The sequence below is a fragment of the Neoarius graeffei genome, chromosome 6 (genome assembly GCF_027579695.1).
Source record: "Neoarius graeffei isolate fNeoGra1 chromosome 6, fNeoGra1.pri, whole genome shotgun sequence".
NCBI lineage: Eukaryota > Metazoa > Chordata > Actinopteri > Siluriformes > Ariidae > Neoarius > Neoarius graeffei.
In genome coordinates, this window is record NC_083574.1 from 34,801,606 (window position 1) to 34,824,309 (window position 22,704).

Sequence of the window (22,704 nt, forward strand, 5' to 3'; positions counted from 1 at the left end):
CCAAACAGAAATTGTTTCAAAGCAGCTCATTGAAAATGAGTTAATGATACACACACACACACACACACACACACACACACACACACACACACACACACACACACATCCTTTAATCTTGAGTTCACACCTGATCATTTGGTGACATGATTACTAAAATAATATGGCAATTTGTTCTGAAAGTTTCTTGATATTTTATGTTCATTTAGTTGTGTGTCCATTGTAATGGACATGGGGAAAAATGAAAAACATGAGTTGGCAAAAAATAAATATTCAGACTTCAGTTATACATTGAAGAAGAGTAAAAATCAGCTGTGTAAAAAATTTTGCTTAGTAGAAAAAAAAATCAGGTCTGAAGGGGCTAAAATGTGATGGCATTCAGATATATGTTTATTGCTATGCTACACTGGTATGTGAGCCAGTACTTCATCACTCATTTAATTAAAATAAATAAATATTAATAAAGATCACCATGGAATATAATTTTATTCTGCCATTCATTGGCACTATAAAGTAGTTTTGCAGAATAATATTGTTGAATATTTAAATATGCTGCACTGACACTGATTCTGATTCTGATTCTCTGCAACCATGGGAACAGTTTCAATAGTGAACTGTAAAAGAATAATCATTTTCTTTTTGCCGCCTGGCTCTTGTTCTTGTTTATTGGAAAAAAGCATACTGTAAGTTTTTGTTCTGTTCAAGCAAGTTCTCTGATTTAAATTGAGTGTCAAGAATAGCATTTTAAAAAAATGTAGGCTAGTTGTTGAACAAACATGTCAGTAGACAGCAAAATCTGTAGTCTAAAGAGATTCTAAATGTAATATAATTACTTGGGTTGGTTGTGTTTAGAGGATATTTCGACGACTTTAAAGTTAAGATGTAATATAACTTGTGTTACATTTCAGTTCTACAAATTAATTCAGATAAGAATAACCGTAAATGTTATTACTGCTTCCTCGTGTACGTCACAATCCTTGTTGCTCTGATAATGTTGCCTTCAAGAGCTCCTTGCTGTTTCTTGTCTTTTCAAGCTGAATGTTAGGATAGGATAGGAACTCACCTTCACATTTGTTCTTAACCCAGGATGAGTGAAATATTCTTATTCTGATAAAAGTGTTAATTGAGGAGAATCCTTATTTTGGAATGTCTGTCTGATTTGTTGGTCTTCTGCAGAGTGAGTTATGAGCAATCGTGATGTGTGGGTTGGTTCCTGGAGGCCTCACAGGGCAAAAGGTCCAATTGCTGCGATGTACAGCAGTCCCGGGCCCAAGTATGCCCTCCCAGTGGTTACAGGTAAACAACCGAGCAATCAAACCCAAAACAAATGCCCCTGGCTACTGGACTTCCTGGCAGCTTGTACACTCTCGGAAAGAAACATACAGCCTTTACCTTTGACAGATACGAGTGTGAGTCAAATGAAAACCTTAAAAGTGTGACATAAATTAGATAGTATCTGGTCATTTAGCACAAAAGTCTTTTTGCATAAATCTAAAGTCCTTTTGCACAAGTTCTAAGAACATCTCATCTCATCTCATTATCTCTAGCCGCTTTATCCTGTTCTACAGGGTCGCAGGCAAGCTGGAGCCTATCCCAGCTGACTACGGGTGAAAGGCGGGGTACACCCTGGACAAGTTGCCAGGTCATCACAGGGCTGACACATAGACACAGACAACCATTCACAGTCACATTCACACCTACGGTCAATTTAGAGTCACCAGTTAACCTAACCTGCATGTCTTTGGACTGTGGTGGAAACCGGAGCACTCGGAGGAAACCCATGCGGACACGGGGAGAACATGCAAACTCCACACAGAAAGGCCCTCGCCGGCCATGGGGCTCGATCCCAGAACCTTCTTGCTGTGAGGTGACAGCGCTAACCACTACACCACCGTGCTGCTCTAAGAACATTTAATCTTTATTTTAAATACCTTCTGATCATGTTTAAAGATAATTGATGAATTTTTTTATGGACGGTGCAATGATGCAAGACAAAAATGGAAAAATAATCCCAAACCAGTGACACATAATGAGCCTCTGGTGCACTTACCATGAATGATGTTTATTTTTGATACTTTTGGCCTTTCCTGTCACCCCTTTTGCAGTGAATGAGTCGGTGTCGATCTCTTGGTCAGCTTATCTCTCAATAAACTTTAGGCCCCCGTCACACTTATTCGGAATTAGCAGGAAACAAGCAGAACCAGCCATAATGAAAAATTTTTCAAAATTCGTGCCACATTCGGGCAGGAATTTCAAACTGACCAACATTCTTACAGCTTTGTACAGTAAGAATGCCATTGGAATACTTATAGGGTAGTCACACTAGAGGCGGAATGAGCCAGAATGCCGTCGGAATGAAAATTATTCGTATATTCCGGGATATTCGAAGTGCATTCTAAAAATTCTGACTGCATTCCAAACATTCGGGCCCATTCTTGTGGCAGGCTTGAATGTTTTGCTCATGCTCAAAACATTCAAGGTGTATTCGAAGAGGAGAAATATCGAACAGCATTTGAAGTGTATTCTAACTACTTTCTAACTGCATTCTAAATATTCTTATGGCATTCGAAACATTCTGATCGCATTCGAGGGAAAAATTGAAATGGCATGCCACTTCAAATCCTGCCAGAATGTCCCAAATGTGCCTCGAATGAGCCGGAATGCACCTCGAGTGCATCTCGATTGCTGCCGGAATCTATTTCGATATTAAAATAGTTCAGCTGGAATGTACTTAGAATGCCATCTGAATATTTTGATTGCCGCTCGAATACATCTCGAATGCAGTCGGAATGTCCCAATTGGCCCTCGAATGAGTCCGGACGTGATTCAGAACACCACCGAATCGCATAAAAACCTGGCTAGCTGCCACTGGAACTTCAGTCTGCATTGAGTCATTGCCTGCTCAACATCAACCTTTTGTCCATTGTTTTAAAAACGCTTCCCAAGTTTCTCACGTCATGCCGCCAAGGAAGAAGGGAGCCAAAGTCAAGAACTCCACCACTGGCCGCGGCCATGGTCGGGTCTGATACCTTCTGGGTTTTCTCCTCCTAATGTTTCTTCTCCTAACCTCCTCCACATCTCTTTCAAGCAGGTCTTGCTGGAGGACAGCAATCTGGAGCAAAGCAACATGGTCCAGGGGGTCCATACTCTATGGTGTCTGGGCTGAGACTGATGAAAATGCTAGATTTGGCAGCGTTTTATACCCTATCGGGGACCATTCCAGTGGCATTCTTGGTACACTCAGGACATTCGTGTTACATTCTAAGCACATTCGAAGTACATTCTAAGTATTCGAGCTGCATTGTCTTTGAATTCTTAGACGTTCAAAACATATTCGGCGGCTATTCCGGGAGCGTTCTGACTGCATTTGAGGTGAATTCGTACAGCATTCGAGGCACCTTCCAACCCGACTTTGGGTGGTATTCGGGCAGCAATCGAACCGCACTCGTACGGCATTCGAAGTGCATTCTTAATATTCTTACTGCATTCTAACAGCATTCTAGGTATTCCTACTGTGTTCCAACTACATTTGAACTGCATTCGAAAGTTAATACACCTGGAATGTGCAAGAATCATTTGAGGCAGGTTCAAAGTGCATTCTAAGTATTCGAATGGCATTCTTACAAAGCTGTAAGAATGTTGGTCAGTTTGAAATTCCCACCTGAATGTGGCATGAATTTTGAAAAAATTTTCATTCTGGCTGGTTCTGCTTGATTCCTGCTAATTCCGAATAAGTGTGACAGAGGCTTTAGAATGCGCTTCAAACCTGCCTCGAATGATTCTTGCACATTCCGGGTGTATTAGCTTTCAAATGCAGTTCAAATGTAGTTGGAACACAGTAGGAATACACTTTGAATGCCGTTCGATATTTCTCCTCTGCAAATGCACCTTGAATGTTTTGAGCATGAGCAAAACGTTCTTGCCGGCCACAAGAATGGGCCCGAATGTTTGGAATGCACTCAGAATGCAGTCAGAATTTTTAGAATGCACTTAGAATATCCCAGAATATACGAAGAATTTTCATTCCGACAGCATTCCGGCTCATTCCGCCTCTAGTGTGACTACCCTATTACAAAGCTCTGCAGTGGAGATTTTGTAATCTTTAGGCGATGAAGCTTCATGGAAAAATGATAAAAGTGAAGATCCATCTGCATTCTGACTGTTGTCTTTGTGCTTGTCTCTGCAGCATGTCAGTCAATTCTGCCTTTCCCTTTGCTGGTTACATCCACATTGCACTGACACAACATACAGCAAGTCATCCTTTCTGCTTTTTATGATGAATTGATGATCTCCGCAAAACTGGGTCTGTAGCTGGCTAAACCATCTCTGATTTGGTGTGACATGACCTCAAGCCACATGGCTAATTTTGTTATGTTCTGCTTTTGGTCAATGAAATTTCAATTATTTATTTGACACCTTCATCTGAAGATTTATTAAATCAAAAGTCTTTATGGAGTGTATAATTAGACAAAACCTTTGTATTTGCCAGTAACAGCGCTGAAAACCTGAGTTCGGAACAGCCTCCAAACATGGCAGCTCAAGACTACACTTCCCAAGCACAACAGTGCCCCTCGTCATAAGAATTCTAACCTCAACACCTGTCTCTAATTTACTGGTAATCACCTTCCCTATATAAGCTCAGCTCTCACACTCTGACTTTGCGAAGTATCGTTCTGTGTCCCCATGCCTGACTTTACCGAGCTGTTTGACTATCTGCCTGACTTCCTGTTACTGAACTCTGTTTACGTTTATTTCTGATTTTGTTCTTTTGCCTGATTTCTGATATTCTGTTCACCAATCGACTGACCCTTGCCCGTCCCTGACTACATCTCCAGTTTCCCGATTTGGCTTTGTTTACAGTTTGTGACGCACCCACTCTCCCCTGCATTTGCATTCAAAAGTGCCTGCACCCTGACAGGATACTTTGCCATCAATGGATGCAGCAGAGGAAGCCAAGCAAACTGCGATTAACACTCAGGGGTGTCTGTTAGGATAAGACCATGTAGGTGCAATAGGCTTATCAAATCAGTCTCATGTAAAAAGGGATCAGTCTCATAAATTCATTAATCATTTATTCAAGTGTCTAATAGTTTATAGCTAAACTATTAAAATCAATGGAATAACTTAGTGGTGATGTTGCTTTAGTTTAGTGAGTATTGTAGCTCTAATGTAATACGTTTACTCTAGATCTTTAACATTCATATAACAACCAAATCGGTGAAGGCAATTAGAATACTTGTTTGGCAGAGGTTGGCACTCAGTGAATGTTGTAGTAATAGACAGGACACAGTTTACTCCCGGCGGCATGGTGGTGTAGTGGTTAGTGCTGTCGCCTCACAGCAAGAAGGTCCAGGTTCGAGCCCCGTGGCCGGCAAGGGCCTTTCTGTGCGGAGTTTGCATGTTCTCCCCGTGTCCATGTGGGTTTCCTCCGGGTGCTCCGGTTTCCCCCACAGTCCAAAGACATGCAGGTTAGGTTAACTGGTGACTCTAAATTGACCATAGGTGCGAGTGTGAATGGTTGTCTGTGTCTATGTGTTAGCCCTGTGATGACCTGGCGACTTGTCCAGGGTGTACCCCGCCTTTCGCCCGTAGTCAGCTGGGCTAGGCTCCAGTTTGCCTGCAACCCTGTAGAACAGGATAAAGCGGCTAGAGATAATGAGATGAGATGAGACAGTTTACTCCAAAGATACCATTTATTGAAATAGCTGACATGAATTAATTAGCAAACTAATACTGATCAGATATAGCAACAATAGCAGCCAAGGAATAATTCAATATAAATGGTGATACAATGTATACAAATAAGAATCAGTAGTGTATATGATGATAACTAAGGCACTAATGGTGATCAGAAGTAATAAGCTCTATGCAAGTGTTACAGTGTAGGGGTGAGTGGATGTTAAAATGTGAGAGGAAAATCACGTATTTATGTGTGTCTGTGTGAGAGTGTGTGTATGAGTAGGTGTGTGTGTGAGAGTGTGTGTGTAAGAGTGTGTGTGTGTGTGTGTGTGTGAGTATGTGAATGGAATGTGTGAGCCTTGTGCTAGGCCTCGCCTGAAGGGGGATGGGCAATAGGGAAAGCACATGAGGGAGACAGAGACAAAGGATCTATAGTTTAAAAACTAGTCTCGGTTAGGCCTTAAACCCAACTTCTACTCAATCCTTAGCTACTCCTGAAATCCCAATGTTGAGGAGTGTAGTGCGACGGAGGGAGTTAAAAAGAGTGTGTGTGTGAGAGAGAGAGAGAGAGAGAGAGAGAGAGAAAACGCATGCACGATCTAACTAAATACAGATAGTAAACAAAGTAAATCAAACAACACCCAGTCTAAGACCGACTTTCATGTGAATCAAAATGCGTACATTTAAACCATTAATGAATTCAAATAAACAACACTCTTCACATTAACTAGCCACAAGTAAGACTAACAATTGCCCAGATGCCAGCCTTACTTGAGATGGCTCTTGCTTGGTGACTGAAAGTGCGCTGTCTGTTATCTGAAGACAGCATGGAGCACAGATCCAGGGAGAAAACAGTTCTATTCCTTTTGCTTTTACAGCTCGTCAGCTGAAGATCTTCGGTGTCCCGTTGGTCGTCCGATGATCTGGAAGGAATCTTGTTTGTAGTTCGTTGATGCTGAGAAAGGGAAAAGGGATCCGGTCACCTTTCCTCTTTAAAAATACTGCGTGGGCTGCAGTAACTAACTGGTTCAGTTATTATTACAACTATGCGAAGATTAAATACATTGAACTTTGGCTAAAGGTCCGGTATCAATAGCTCGTTCTTTGTTCTTTGTTCTTCTGTAGCACCAATGCAATGGCATCTCTTTCATGCGTGAAAACCCACCACCAGAGAGAAGGAATTTAGATTTCACTGCGGGTTTAAAGCACAGTCGTGACGTCACTGTATTTGGTATCCGGTATCATCTCTGTATCCAATACCATTACAGGGAGTCAGAAGAATGGGTGGAGATAGAACATGGCATCAAGTACAGGGATTGGTGTGTTCAATGCAGTACAGTGAAAGGGGGAAGATGGTTACTATGGCTACGGCTTGGCAGCCCCCCCCCCCCACAACCAGCAGATGATCAGTGATCTCAACACCAGGATGTTGCAACTCTCTGCTGTCATGTCACAGGCTATCCTCACATGCCCCTCATCTTCTGCTGGTGCTTCTCAGATGATTCCACAACCTGAAAAGTATTTGGGTGAAGTGTTTAACTGCAAGGGATTCCTGCTCCAAAGCTCCCTGTATTTCTCCGCTCTCACAGGAGGCACAGAAGAACAGAAGATTGCTCAATTTAATAAATCTCCTTTCAGGCAAGGCTTTACAGTGGGCTAGTTCTGTGTGGAAGCTTGGGGGTGAACCCAAGCTTCCACAAGACCACTCAAATTAAAAGCCATCGACAGGGGTCCCATCGGTGACAGGCTTGTTACTGTGCACATGTCACCCCTTGAAATTCAGGTGGGGGCAATCCACTTTGAGCTCATTTCCCTGTTTGTCACCCATACTGCCCATCATGACCTTATTTTGTAATTCCTGTGGCTTCAGCTTCACGATCCTTTAATATCTTGGTAACAAAAATAAATCTTCCAAAGGTCCCCATCTTGTTTCCAGAACTACCTCAAACTCCCCCAGCTTGCGCTCTCTTCCACCTCTGTGGTGAGCCCTCTGCCCGATTCACTAGACAATGTTCCTTCATGCTACCTAGATCTCAAAGAAGTGTTCAGCAAGGATAAAGCCAGTGGCCTGCCTCATCATCCCTACGACTGCACCATATACCTCCTCCCAGGTACAACTCTTCCTCGCAACCATACCTACCCACTGTCCATAACTGAACAAGCTGACTGTGGAAGAGTATGTTCAAGAGGCATTGAAACAAGGGTATATTAGACTGTCAACATTTCCAGCTTCAGACGGCTTCTTCTTTGTTGAGAAGAAAGGGGGAGGTCTCCACCCATGTATTGATTATCGAGGCCTCAGTTAGATCACTGTCAAATACCCCTATCTGCTTCCATTGGTGCCTTCAGCTCTGGAACAGTTAAGAACAGCCAAGATCTTCTCCAAACTAGACCTCTGTAGTGCATATAACCTGGTCAAGATTCGAGAGGGTGACAAATGGAAGATGGCATTTAGCACCACTGTCGGTCACTTCAAATATTTGGTCATGCTTTATGGCCTTTCTTGTGCACCAAGTGTCTTCCAGTGCCTCATTAACGACATGCTCAGGGACATGCTGGGGAGGTTCGTAATCGCTTACATTGATGACATCTTGATGTACTCCCAAGATGAGGACACCCATCATGAACATGTCAGGTCAGTGCTCTCCTGTTTGCTCAAGAATCATCTGTATGTCAAAGCCAAAAAATGTGAGTTCCACATCAACCAAATCTCATTTCTTGGCTATATCATCAGCTCAGAGGGTGTGAGCATGGATCAGGGCAAAGTCTCAGTGGTCACGTCATGGCCCAATCCCACATCAAGGAAAGAGCTACGTTTCTTGAGGTTTGCAAACTTTTAGCGACACTTCATAAGTGGGTTCAGCACAATTGCCGCTCCTTTCACAACCCTGTGTAAAAATAGACCATGCTGCCTCCAGTGGAATCCAGCAGCTGAAGATGCATTCAACTGGCTCAAGTCCACCTTAACTATGGCCCCTGTCTTGCAACATCTAGACCTTACGAAACTGTTCGTTGTGGAGGTAGATGCCTCTGAGACTGGAGTCAGAGCGGTTCTCTCTCGGTGTCTTGGGGAAAAGCCCAAGCTACATCCCGTTGCCCTCTACTCCAAGAAGCTCACCCCAACCAAACGAAATTATGACACTGGAAACTGAGAACTCCTGGCCATTAAACTGATGTGAGAGGAATGGAGGCACTGGTTGGAAAGCACTGCACACCCGTTCACCATCCTCGCACCGGTGGCATGGTGGTGTAGTGGTTAGCATGGTCGCCTCACAGCAAGAAGGTTCTGGGTTCAAACCCAGTGGCCAGCAAGGGCCTTTCTGTGGGAGTTTGCATGTTCTCCCCGTTTCTGTGTGGGTTTCCTCCGGGTGCTCTGGTTTCCCCCATAATCCAAAGACATGCAGTTAGGTTGATGTAGGGCGGCCTTGGGCTGAGGTGCCCTTGAGCAAGGTACCTGACCCCTGACTGCTCCCCGGGCGCTCTGGTGTGGCTGCCCACTGCTGTGCGTGTGTTCACTGCTTCAGATGGGTTAAATGCAGAGGATGAATTTCACTGTGCTTGAAGTGTGCATGTGACGAATAAAGGTTTCTTCTTTTCTTCTTGACCACAAGAACTTGGAGTACCTAAAGACAGCTAAATGTCTGAATCCCTGCCAAGCCAGATGGGCCTTATTCTTCACCCGATTCCAGTTCACAATATCCTACCACCCTGGCTTCAGAAATACTAAGGCTGATGCCCTCTCCAGAATCCATAACACGTCAACTCACACATCCGACCCCACTCCCATTCTTCCACCAGCCTGTTTTGTACAAGCTATCACTTGGGACATTGACAAAGATATCAGGCAATCTCAACCAGCTAACCCACCTGAGAACTGTCCTCTCAGACTCATGCATGTGCCACCAAAACTCAGAGGCAAACTCATCACATGGGCTCACTCCTCTCCAGCTACAGGGCATCCCAGTAGCCATCACACTTACCAGCTTCTGAGGAGCAAGTATTGGTGGGAGAACATGGTCTCTGATATCAACCACTTTGTCTCCTTGTGCTCCACCTGTGCCCAAGCCAAGGTACCTCGAGCTCCACCTGCCAGTAAACTCTGTCCTCTACTGGTACCCCAACGACCCTGGTCACATATCGCCATTGACTTTCTCACTGACCTACCTCAATCCCAAGGCAATACAGTCATCCTGGTGATCATAGACCGGTTCTCCAAGGCACTCAAGCTCATCCTGTTACCTGGCCTACCCACAGCATTTGAAACTGTTGTTCAATCACATTTTCTGCTATTATGATATTCCTGAAGACATTGTTAGTGACCAGGGTCCCCAGTTCATCTCCAGACTGTGGTCCAAATTCATGGACAGGCTAGAAGTATCAGTAATTTCTCACTTCAGGATATCACCCTCAATCCAATGTCCAGGTGGAGCGCACAAACCAAGAGGTGGGTTGCTTACTTTGGATCTTATGCATGAGGAATCATAAAGACTGAGCATGATTCCTCCCCTGGGCCAAATATGCACAGAACTCACTAAAACACTCTGCTACTCAGTTAACCCCTTTCCAGTGCATTCTTGTTACATTCTGCTATTGGTCAATGGAATTTCAATTATTTATTTGACACCTTCATCTGAAGATTTATTAAATCAAAAGTCTTTATGGCGTGTATAATTAGACAAAACCTATGTATTTGTCAGTAACAGCATTGAAAACCTGAGTTTGGAGCAGCCTCCAAACATGGCCGCTGTGGACCATGCGCCACAGCACCCCTCATCACCATAATTCTAACCTCAATACCTGTCTCTAATTTACCAGCAATCACCTTCCCTATATAAGCTCAACTCTCACACTCTGACTTTGTGAAGTATCGTTCTGCGTCCCCATGCCTGACTTTACCGAGCCGTTTGACTATCTGCCTGACTTCCTGTTATTGAACTCTGCTTATGTTTATTTCTGTCTTCGTTCTCTTGCCTGATCTCTGATATTTTGTTTGCCAATTGACTGACCCTTGCCCGTCCCTGACTATGTCTCCAGTTTCCCAATTTGGCTTTGTTTACAGTTTGCAACACATCCGCTCTCCCCTGCGTTTGCATCTGTAAGTGCCTGCACCCTGACAGTATTAATACTATTACTCGTTTCATTTTTGTTCAGGCCCATTTATTCATTAATTCATTAATTCGTTCACTTATTTATTACATACCATGAGATAAAGTGTAATACAGAGTTGATCTCAAAAGGAGGACAAATGAGTGTCCAGCTCAGAGCTGTGCTGATAGACAGATATTACATTACATTAAATTAATGGTATTTAGCAGACACTCTTATCCAGAGCAACATACAACATCCCCACGGCACCCTGCGGAGCAGTTGGGGGTTAGGTGCCTTTCTCAAGGGCACTTCAGCCATTCCTGCTGGTCCAGGGAATCAAAACGGTGACATTTTGGTCCCAAAATGTTCTTTCATAATGCACTAGTCATAGCACAGCATGAGATAACGATTTAACACACAATTAACAGTGTGAATGCTGTTGACACTTTTAAGAGCAAATCTTTCTCGAGGTACCTGGGGCAGGGCAGCGAATTTAATTAAATGTGAATATATATTTGGCAAGTGAATAGCTCGCATGAGATTGGGACGTGAAAAGGAATTGCCTTAAATCTTTTGTAAAAAAAAAACAAAAAAACAAACAAACAAAAAAAACCCCCTAAGGATTACCAACCTTCAAAACTGTCTTCAGCCGAATCACTTTTCATGCAATGATCGTTTTTACTTCTATCGTCGTCATCTTTATCTACAAAAACAAGAGCTGATAGATACAAACATGTAAGGAGTATATTTTTAAAAGTGGAAAGAGCAAAACAGACATTTATGTTATCCATCTGCATGCTCTGTGCAACAGGTGGTGAGACAGTAATGCGGAAGATGGGGGATGATGGCACCTCAACTTGTCCTATGTTTACATATTTCTTATGGTGCCAACAACAACAAATATGTTCCCCTCTAAGAAACCATGGTTCTTGGCGTTCCAAAACAGGCAACTTGCAGACAGCACAAGACATAATTTGTGAAGATTGTATGTAACCTCAAACTCTCTCTGTGTATAATCTAGTGACTGAATTATCTATAGTTGTGTGAACCTCTGCTTTTATAGTAATCAGATGGATCACAGCTTTCTTTTAAAATTCCTTAACTGAGTACTCATTTGAAAGGGAGCAATAGGATTGCAAAAGTGAAAATATTTGCCATCTATCCAATTGTTTTAGGTAGGACTTTAAATTTGTGCTAAATGACTTGTGTGAAAAGACTTTTGTGCTAAATGACTGTAAACCAATTAAACAAACAGTACTTTTTTTTTCAAAAAATGAAATACATTTCTGGACCATTGAGCACAATACATTTTATAACACAAATAATATTTTCATTTGACTCTCCTTTGTATATTTCACCTGAAAAGGTGGATATAGTGTACCTTTAAAAAACATATAAGGTACATATTTGGACTGTTTGATACATATTTGATCTAGACTGCAACTGCACACTGCAGGGAGCTCCGGAACTGCAGGTGGCACTGTGGAGGGAGCCGTTGGGCCGATCCAGTGTCATGGCTGTTCTGCTGTTTTCATTGCTCTTAGGATTTTTACTTATATTATCTTTTAATAGCCCCGTAAAGGTACAATCTAGCAATTATACAACTTGCATATACAACCCCAATTCCAAAAAGGTTGGGATGCTGTGGAAACTGTAAATAAAAACAGAATGCGATAATTTGCAAATCATGGAAACCCCATATTTCATTGAAAATAGTACAAAGACAACATATCAAATGTTGAAACTGAGAAATTTTATTGTTTGTTGAAAAATGTATGCTCATTATGAATTTGATGTCAGCAACACATTTCAAAAAAGTTGGGACAGGGGCAGGTTTACCACTGTGTTGCATCACCTCTACTTTTAACAACATTCTGTAAATGTTTGGGAACTGATGAGACCACTTGCTGTAGTTTTGAAAGAGAAATGTTGTCCCATTCTTGCCTGATATACAATTTCAGTTGCTCAACAGTTCAGGGTCTCCTTTGTCGTATTTTGCGCTTCATAATGCACCAAATGTTTTAAATGGGAGACAGGTCTGGACTGCAGGCAGGCCAGTTTAGCCCATTGACTCCTTTACTACAGAGACATGCAGTTTTAATATGTGCAGAAAGCGGTTTGGCATTGTCTTGCTGAAAGAAGGAAGGCCTTCCCTGAAAAAGATTTTGTCTGGATGGCAGCATATTGATCTAAAACATGTATATATCATTCAGCATTAATGATGCCTTCCCAGATTTACAAGCTACCCATGTCATGTGCACTAATGCATCCTTATACCATCACAGATGTTGGCTTTTGAACTGTGCACTGATAACAAACCGGATGGTCCCTCTCCTCTTTAGCCTGGAGGACGTGGTGTCCATGACTTCTAAAAAGAATTTTTAATTTTGATTCGTCAGACCTCGGGACAATTTTCCACTTCACTTCAGTCCATCGTAAAAGAGCTCAGGCCCAGAGAAGGTGGGGTGTGTCTGGATATTGTTTATATCTGATTTTAACTTGCATTTGTGGATGCAGTAATGAACTGTTTTCATAGATGATGGTTTTCTGAAGTGTTCCTGAGCCCATACAGTGATTTCCACTACAGACACGTGTCTGCTTTTAATGCAGTGTCGCCTGAGGGCCTGAAGATCACAGGCATCCAATGTCAGTTTTCAGCCTTGTCTCTTGCATACAGAGATTTCTCCAGGTTCTCTGAACCGTTTTAATGATATTATGTACCATAGATGATGAGATCCCCAAATTCTTTGCCGTTTTACATTGAGGAATGTTATTCTTAAATTGCTGCACTGTTTGCCCATGCAGTCTTTCACAGAGCAGTGAACCCCTCCCCATCTTTACTTCTGAGAGACTCCGCCTCTCTGGGATGCTCTTTTTATACCCAGTCATGTTACTGACCTGTTGACAATTAACCAGATTATTTTTTTTAGCATTATGCAACTTTTCCAGACTTTTGTTGCCCCGTCCCAACTTTTTTGAAACATGTTCCTGACATTAAATTCAAAATCAGCATATATTTTTCAAAAAACAATAACATTTCTCCGTTTCAACATTTGATATGTTGTCTTTGTACTATTTTCAATGAAATATAGGGTTTGCATGATTTGCAAATCTTCATATATTTTTATTTATTTATGTTTTACACAGCATCCCGACTTTTTTGGAATCGGGGTTGTATTTTAAACTTTATTTTTACAAAAGGAAATGGGCATCAGGGACTTTGGGGACCTTCTACAGAGTATTTTACTGAAATAATTTTTGGTCAATGTGGAACTGTGCTCAGGATAATGGCAAATATTGGATTTCATCAGACAGGACGAGCTCTAAGCAAGACTACCAAGCATGGAAATACAAGTCTGGCTATCCTGGGACATGAGCCTCCTCTGGATATTACTGTCTATCAAAATATCTCAAAATCCTGGACCTTATTCATTTCTGCAGTTAGAACCAATGGCAAATTTGCATACTACAGAAAACCACCCTATGCACATCAGTGATTTCCTACTCTCGGAATCAACTGTTGGATTTACATACTGCGAACTGTGGTCTTCCGGTCTTGATATTGCAGGTGTGATTTCGGAGACACATTTGAATAGACTAATACCAGATTCTGCTGTTGGCATTGAAGGATACAACATCTTTAGGAGGGACAGGGATTGGGTAGGAAATGACAATCGGAAAAAAGGAGGGATTGCGGTATATGTGAAGGATAATCTCAAAGTACTTGATATATATCAGAACAGGTCTTTTGAGATGCTAAGTGTGCAATTATCACTACCTTCAGGACATCAAATGCTTGTTATTAGACTATACCATCCTCCACAGTTCAATTATGATAAAAGTGATCTCATCAACACCCTAACGGAACGATGCAATATTTTTCTTGACTCGCATCCAGACGGGGTTGTACTGTGTGGTGGAGCTTGGAATAAACTAAACCTGGACTTACTGTCTACCGTATCTGGTCTTATTGCTCTTGTAGATTTCCCTACACATGGAAACTCAATCCTGGATAACTGTGTAACAAACAAAGCTGAACTCTATAATCATCCAGTTCCTTTCCAAGCCCTGATGAAGACTGATCATGGGGGTGTGGTCCTCCCTCCTGGGAATAAGTTAAAGCCCATTCAAACTAAATACAGTTTTGGGGATTATAGAGAGGATCTGAAAATTAAGTTTGCATTACTGCTTCAGAATATTGACTGGACTCGTGATCCATGCTCCTGACATCGACTCTGCCACTAATTTGTTATATGACACCTTATGCTCAGTGATGGATAAGTGCTTCCCTATCAGGACTATTATGATGTCAACACGTTGGCTCACATCACTTGTGAAATATCTTTTGAAGAAAAAGAAGAGAGCTGTTGACTCTGGTAAAGTAGGCAAAGCTAAGCAACTGTCATTGAAAGTATCGAGGATCATTGCAGAGAACCAGAGAAATTGGGGTGTTGGTGGAGCCCAAGGTACTCAGCAATGGTGGCGCACAGTGGACAACATCACTCTTAGGAAGCACAAGTCAAAGTCATGCTTGGACAAGGAATTTCTCATTGGGTTGAACAATTTCTTTGGAGATCTGTGTAAAGATGAGGACTACAGTGAACCAGTACTTCTGGCTATAGATTGTGAGACACATCCTTCACCCAAGTTAAGCGAGTATGATGTGCTGCTGGCACTCTCTAGGATCAAGACAACTGTGTCAGGCCCGGATGACATCCCTTACTGGGTGTGGTGAGACAACTGTACTACTCTTGTCCCAGTGATCCCTGCTGTCTGGAACTTGTCATTGTCGTTACACACCTGACCCATAGTATAGAAGGAATCTAACATCAACCCGTTTCCAAAGAGTGATACACCTACTGAGTATCCTGATTTTTGTGGCATAAATCAGACATCCCAACCTGACAGAATTCATTTCAGGGAGGGCCCCCCAGGAAATTTTTTGTTTGTTTGTTTGTTTTTGGGGACAAATACATTGCTGGGGGTATGGGGGTACTCCCACAGAAAATTTTGGATTTGGTTGATGCGATTTCCTGCATTCTGGTGGATTTTGGGGTGGCCTTTTGGAGATGAACAATATCTAAATTCACTCAGTTCACTCTGAGTCATAGCTGACACTCTGACTTGGGGACTTAGCTGCCCCCAACCCATAAACTATGATAACTACAATGCGCCATATATTAAGCTCCTTACTGATTGAATCTGGACACCCCGCCCCCCATAAATTAGAGGGAGAAGTGTGCGGAAGATGGTGGCCGGTTCATCTCATCTCCTCTCCACTACTTTGGCCAAACCGCGCACGCAGAGGCGGGAGAAAACGTGCCTTACACGCCATTGCCGCCACATTGCAAGCACGTGCACACACATATGAACCCAAGTGCACGCGCGTACACTTCTCATCTCATTATCTCTAGCTGCTTTATCCTTTTCTACAGGGTCGCAGGCAAGCTGGAGCCTATCCCAGCTGACTACGGGCGAAAGGCGGGGTACACCCTGGACAAGTCGCCAGGTCATCACAGGGCTGACACATAGACACAGACAACCATTCACACTCACATTCACACCTACGGTCAATTTAGAGTCACCAGTTAACCTAACCTGCATGTCTTTGGACTGTGGGGGAAACCGGAGCACCCGGAGGAAACCCACGCGGACACGGGGAGAACATGCAAACTCCACACAGAAGGGCCCTCGCCATCCACAGGGCTCGAACCCGGACCTTCTTGCTGTGACGTGACAGCGCTAACCACTACACCACCGTGCCGCTCCGTGCGTACACTTGTTTTGTTTTTTCTTTAAACCAGAAATACGCATTGTGAAATTGGCTGCATCCCAAACCGCACCCTACCCTACTCAATAGTGTGCCACACTGCCACCACTTCCACAGGCTGCGTGGGCCTGCTATTGTGACGTACACAAGTTTGCATCTAGTCGATAGGTTCGGGATGACCTTGCTCGCTTGCTCTAGATTCCATGGGATTGTTTGTAATTTGTGGGCGCTGCTATCAATACGCAGGAGACTCCCGGAACTTCCGGGAGACTTGGGATGTCTGCATAAATGTCACTCCCGTTATTGCTCGCTGTTTTGAAAAAACTGTCTATCACCACTTCAGCAAAAGGGTGTTCAAGGGAAACCTTACTTTGACTCAGTATACTTACAGAGATGGCTGTAACTGCACAGATGCTCTGGTTGAAATGCAGCATAACTAATTAAAGGCTCTAGATGACAAGGAATGCACGTGTGTTAGACTTTTTGCAATGGACTTTTCTAAGGCCTTTGGCAATGTTAAACATTCTTTATTAGGTGAAAAACTTAAGACTCTCAATATGGACCCTTACATAATTAACTGGTACTTGAATTTTCTTAAAGATCGAACACAAATGCCCATTTTTAAGGGTAATGGTTATCAGTAGCATCATGTTAATAAGGGAACAACTCAAAGAAGTGTAAGTGGCCCGCATCTTTTTAATTTGTTTATTAATGATCTTGATATTGTTGAAAATGAACTGAGTCATATAGCTAAATATGCAGACGATACTACCATCCAAGTTAAGGTATGCAAGAGCAAGGATACTAATACTAATGATCAGATATGTAAGGAAGTTGTTGAATAATATTTTGATTGGTCTAGGGACAATTGCATACCTTGCAATATTAATAAATGTAATGAACTAGTTATCCTTAAGAAAACTAAGGTAGACATGAATTCAGTTAGTAGCATAAAGCAAGTAGAGAAGCTTAAAATACTAGGAGTAACCTTTCAGAGTAATAATAGATTTAATGAGCATATTAAAGGAAAACTTACAGAGGCAAACAAGTGTCTATACGTCCTTAGATCCTTATGTATGGAAGGTTACCAGCAACCTGATATCGACTTTCTGTTTTTATCTAGTTTTACCAAAAATTACTAAAAATGGTTTATCTGTCTATCCCGCTTCTCCTCCAGAACTTACTAACGTACAGAATTTCCTTACACGCTGCTACAAACGCAAGTACATTTCCCAACCAATTACTATCTTTGACCTGGTAGAAAAATCAAATCTTTCTCTTTTCAATAGAATTTCAAGTAAGCATTGACATCTTCTTTTACATATTTTACCTTGTATTAAACACCGTGGGCAGCACGGTGGTGTAGTGGTTAGCGCTGTCGCCTCACAGTAAGAAGGTCCGGGTTCGAGCCCCGTGGCCGGCGAGGGCCCTTCTGTGCGGAGTTTGCATGTTCTCCCCGTGTCCGTGTGGGTTTCCTCCAGGTGCTCCGGTTTCCCCCACAGTCCAAAGACATGCAGGTTAGGTTAACTGGTGACTCTAAATTGACCGTAGGTGTGAATGTGAGTGTGAATGGTTGTCTGTGTCTATGTGTCAGCCCTGTGATGACCTGGCGTCTTGTCCAGGGTGTACCCCGCCTTTCGCCCATTGTCAGCTGGGATAGGCTCCAGCTTGCCTGCAACCCTGTAGAACAGGATAAAGCGGCTAGAGATAATGAGATGAGATGAGATGAGATGAGATTAAACACCATTCCTTCTGCCTTAGAAATCTGGGAAGTCTACTTCCACATGTTAATACTGAACATTTTAAGTCTAGCTTTTTTAAGAGATGGCATTTTTCAATATAAGTTAGCTTTATAAAAATTTCAAAATTTTTAATGTTTTATTTAAATTATTTATGCATTTAATATTACCTATTATTGTTTTATATTTAATTGTAAATATTTTAATATGATGAGCACTTTTTTTGCAAAGTCATAATAAAGACAAAGAAGAAAAACAAAAGACTGTAATTACTGTAAAACATTTACTGTAAACATACAGGAATTTACTAGTAGTAGATTTACTAGTAAATGACTTTAAAGTGACGAACTTTGAAACATTCAGAGTAAAGCAGTGTAATGCCTTTACAGATAATTCCTGTTTTTTGTTTTTTTTTACAGTACCTTACTGTATGTTTCCAGTAATATGCTGTAAATTTTGGAAGTCAAATACTTATAAATATAATTATAGTATAAAATAAAACATAATCCAGTACATATGCTCATTTGGGTGATGCAGGATACAGTTAAGCAGAAGGTTACGGATCACAACCACGGCAATTTTTAGCATAAAATTATTATTATTATTATTAATATGGCACGGTGGTGTAGTGGTTAGCATGGTCGCCTCACAGCAAGGTTCTGGGTTCGAACTCAGCGGCTAGCGGGGGCCTTTCTGTGTGGAGTTTGCATGTTCTCCCCGTGTCTGCGTGGGTTTCCTCCGGGTGCTCCGGTTTCCCCCACAGTCCAAAGACATGCGGTTAGGTTAATATGGGACGGCCTTGGGCTGCGGTGCCCTTGAGCAAGGCACCTAACTCCCAACTGCTCCCCGGGCGCTGTTAGCATGGCTGCCCACTGCTCTGGGTATGTGTGCGTGCTCATTGCTCACGTGTTTGTGCATGTGTGTGTTCACTGCTTCAGATGGGTTAAATGCAGAGAGGAAATTTCACAAGTGTGTGATGAATAAAGTTGTGCTTTCTTTCTATTATTATTATTAGTAGTAGTAAGAGTAGTAGTAGTAGGATATACTGAAGGGACAAAAGGTGTATGCTTGATTGTACTACCCCAGTGACAAGGAATTATACAGTTTAAGTACCTTTTCTGAGTTGATTGCAAGTTATTTCCAGATGTACTTTTTGTTGATCAGGTGTAAATGAGCATGACCCACGGAAATGGAAAGCTCCTGCATATAGCTTTGGAATACAGCATCTGCAATTCAGAGAAAGCTGCACGCCTGGACCTGCCTACCTCATACCCTCGAATATCACGAGAAATGGACGTCATGGCAACCCTGCGTATTCGCTCTATGGTCGACCCAAAGAACTAAAGCCCTTCCAGACCCCAGGACCAGGTGGGAACACATGTGCACACACATATAACCACTTACAAGCAATAGAATATAGTTTAAAGAAAAGTCTCAAAATAAATATCCAAGAGACCATTTGGTTTTAATTTTTGCAGGGACTCATTGCCCCGAGAAAGCAGCGTTGAAAACCTTTCATTCTTCCCCTGCATACTCAATGTCTGCAAGGACCAAATTGTTCAAAGTCCAAACACCAGGTACACACTCTACCTCAGAATCACACACCAGGTGCAGTTTATTATCACCGAGCATGCACTGATTCTGTTTTTCCTCCACTCAGGGCCTGCTGCGTACATGCTTCCCCCAGTGGTGGGGCCAGTATCAGTGTGTAAAAGATCTGCCCCAAACATCTCCCTCACTGGCCGCAGCAAAATAGGCACCTTCTATGAAGATTTGAAGAAGGTAAGAATCACATGAAAAACACATAATAAAAGAAATGCAAGAGGTCAACATTTTCACTCTTATTGTTTTCATGATAATAAATTCCTCTGCTTTTCTTAGACTCCAGGTCCTGGGACTTACAAAGTTGTAGATACAAACATTTACAGATCAAAATCCGCACAGTACAGCATTCTCGGCCGCAACAGCTTGCCTGGTGATAAAACCAAGAAGCCAGGGCCTGGAGCTCACTATCCAGAGCAGGTACGTCACAGATTTATTTTACTGTCTTTTCTGATGACTTTCTATTGACATAATTATTAATACAGCTTATGGGCATGGAGTGATTCATGATTCTGGGTTAATTCAATTTTCCCCACAATATTTTTGAAAAAAAAAATTAAACAAAGCAAATAAGTTTTTATTGCCAAAAAATTGCAATGCTTATTTTCCAGTTCTTTATCAACTTAAGTATTCCTTTTGTTAAATAATAATTAAAAAAAACTTTTCCATTTTCTTCATAACCAATAATAATTACCCACAAACATAAAGCGTAAAATAGCCTATTAACTAAAATATTCCTTTTAATAAAATTTAAAAAGCTAATAACAAATAGGCCGTTTCTGAATAAACCTTTATGAACATTTGTGAAGGCTGTAGTCAGCTTAAAACACAAACCAGCTACAGTGGTGCTTGAAAGTTTGTGAACCCTTTAGAATTTTCTATATTTCTGTATAAATATGACCTAAAACATCATCAGATTTTCACACAAGTCCTAAAAGTAGATAAAGAGAACCCAGTTAAACAAATGAGACAAACATATTATACTTGGTCATTTATTTATTGAGGAAAATGATCCAATATTACATATCTGTGAGAGGCAAAAGTATGTGAACCTCTAGGATTAGCAGTTAATTTGAAGGTAAAATTAGAGTCAGGTGTTTTCAATCAATTGGATGACAACCAGGTGTGAGTGGGCACCCTGTTTTATTTAAAGAACAGGGATCTATCAAAGTCTGATCTTCACAACACATGTTTGTGGAAGTGTATCATGGCCTGAACAAAGGAGATTTCTGAGGACCTCAGAAAAAGCGTTGTTGATGCTCATCAGGCTGGAAAAGGTTACAAAACCATCTTTAAAGAGTTTGGACTCCACCAAGCCACAGTCAGACAGATTGTGTACAAATGGAGGAAATTCAAGACCATTGTTACCCTCCCCAGGAGTGGTTGACCAACAAAGATCACTCCAAGAGCAAGGCATCTAATAGTCGCCGAGTTCATAAAGGACCCCAGGGTAACTTCTAAGCAACTGAAGGCCTCTCTCACATTGGCTAATGTTAATGTTCATGAGTCCACCATCAGGAGAACACTGAACAACAATGCCGTGCATGGCAGAGTTGCAAGGAGAAAGCCACTGCTCTCCAAAAAGAACATTGCTGCTCGTCTAGAGTTTGCTAAAGATCATGTGGACAAGGCAGAAGGCTATTGGAAAAATGTTTTGTGGAAGGATGAGACCAAAATAGAACTTTCTGGTTTAAATGAGAAGCATTATCTTTGGAGAAAGGAAAACACTGCATTCCAGCATAAGAATCTTATCTCATCTGTGAAACATGGTGGTGGTAGTATCATGGTTTGGGCCTGTTTTGCTGCATCTGGGCCAGGACGGCTTGCCATCATTAATGGAACAATGAATTCTGAATTATACCAGCGAATTCTAAAGGAAAATGTCAGGACATCTGTCCATGAACTGAATCTCAACAGAAGGTGGGTCATGCAGCAAGACAATGACCCTAAGCACACAAGTCGTTCTACCAAAGAATGGTTAAAGAAGAATAAAGCTAATGTTTTGGAATGGCCAAGTCAAAGTCCTGACCTTATTCCAATTGAAATGTTGTGGAAGGACCTGAAGTGAGCAGTTCATGTCAGGAAACCCACCAACATCCCAGAGTTGAAGCTGTTCTGTATGGAGGAATGGGCTAAAATTCCTCCAAGCTGGTGTGCAGGACTGATCAACAGTTACCGGAAACATTTCGTTGCAGTTATTGCTGCACAAGGGGGTCACACCAGATACTGAAAGCAAAGATTCACATACTTTTGCCACTCACAGATATGTAATATTGGATCATTTTCCTCAGTAAATAAATGACCAAGTATAATATTTTTGTCTCATTTGTTTAACTGGGTTCTCTTTATCTACTTTTAGGACTTGTGCGAAAATCTGATGTTATTTTAGGTCATATTTAAGCAGAAATACAGAAAATTCTAAAGGGTTCACAAACTTTGAAGCACCAGTGTACCTCCATTTTTCTCTTTTCTTTCACTTTCAGTAGTCTGTAAAAAGAGAACTCTGATTTTTTTGAAGAAAAAACTGTTTCTGTTAACAATAAGCAGTTTTCCTTGTGAGGACCAACTGAATGTCCGCACAAGGTAAAAACTTTCAGATATTCCTCTATCTGTGAAGCCATTTGTCTCCACTAAGATATAAATACATATCCCCCCCAAACAAACACACATACACTAGACAATTTCAAATGATCCTTAAAATATATGTGTGTGTGTGTGTGTTCTGTAGGTGATCTTGACACGATCCAGCGCTCCCAGCTTCACCTTTGGTGTCCATCATTCAGAATATCTTGCCCCACCAGTTATGGACATGGATGATTAACCATCCCC

At 41.8% G+C, this 22,704-nt stretch overlaps 1 protein-coding gene across 1 annotated transcript; it reads left to right on the top strand.

Annotated features, from left to right (window-relative positions):
- Positions 1-1,181: 1,181 nt before the first annotated feature.
- LOC132887419 (ciliary microtubule associated protein 1B-like) lies at positions 1,182-22,696 on the top strand. Its single transcript, XM_060922894.1, has 6 exons — positions 1,182-1,293; positions 19,438-19,641; positions 19,752-19,850; positions 19,934-20,055; positions 20,155-20,295; positions 22,604-22,696. The coding sequence occupies exons 1-6, from the start codon at positions 1,182-1,184 to the stop codon at positions 22,694-22,696; spliced, it is 771 nt and encodes a 256-aa protein (XP_060778877.1).
- The last annotated feature ends 8 nt before the right edge of the window (positions 22,697-22,704 follow it).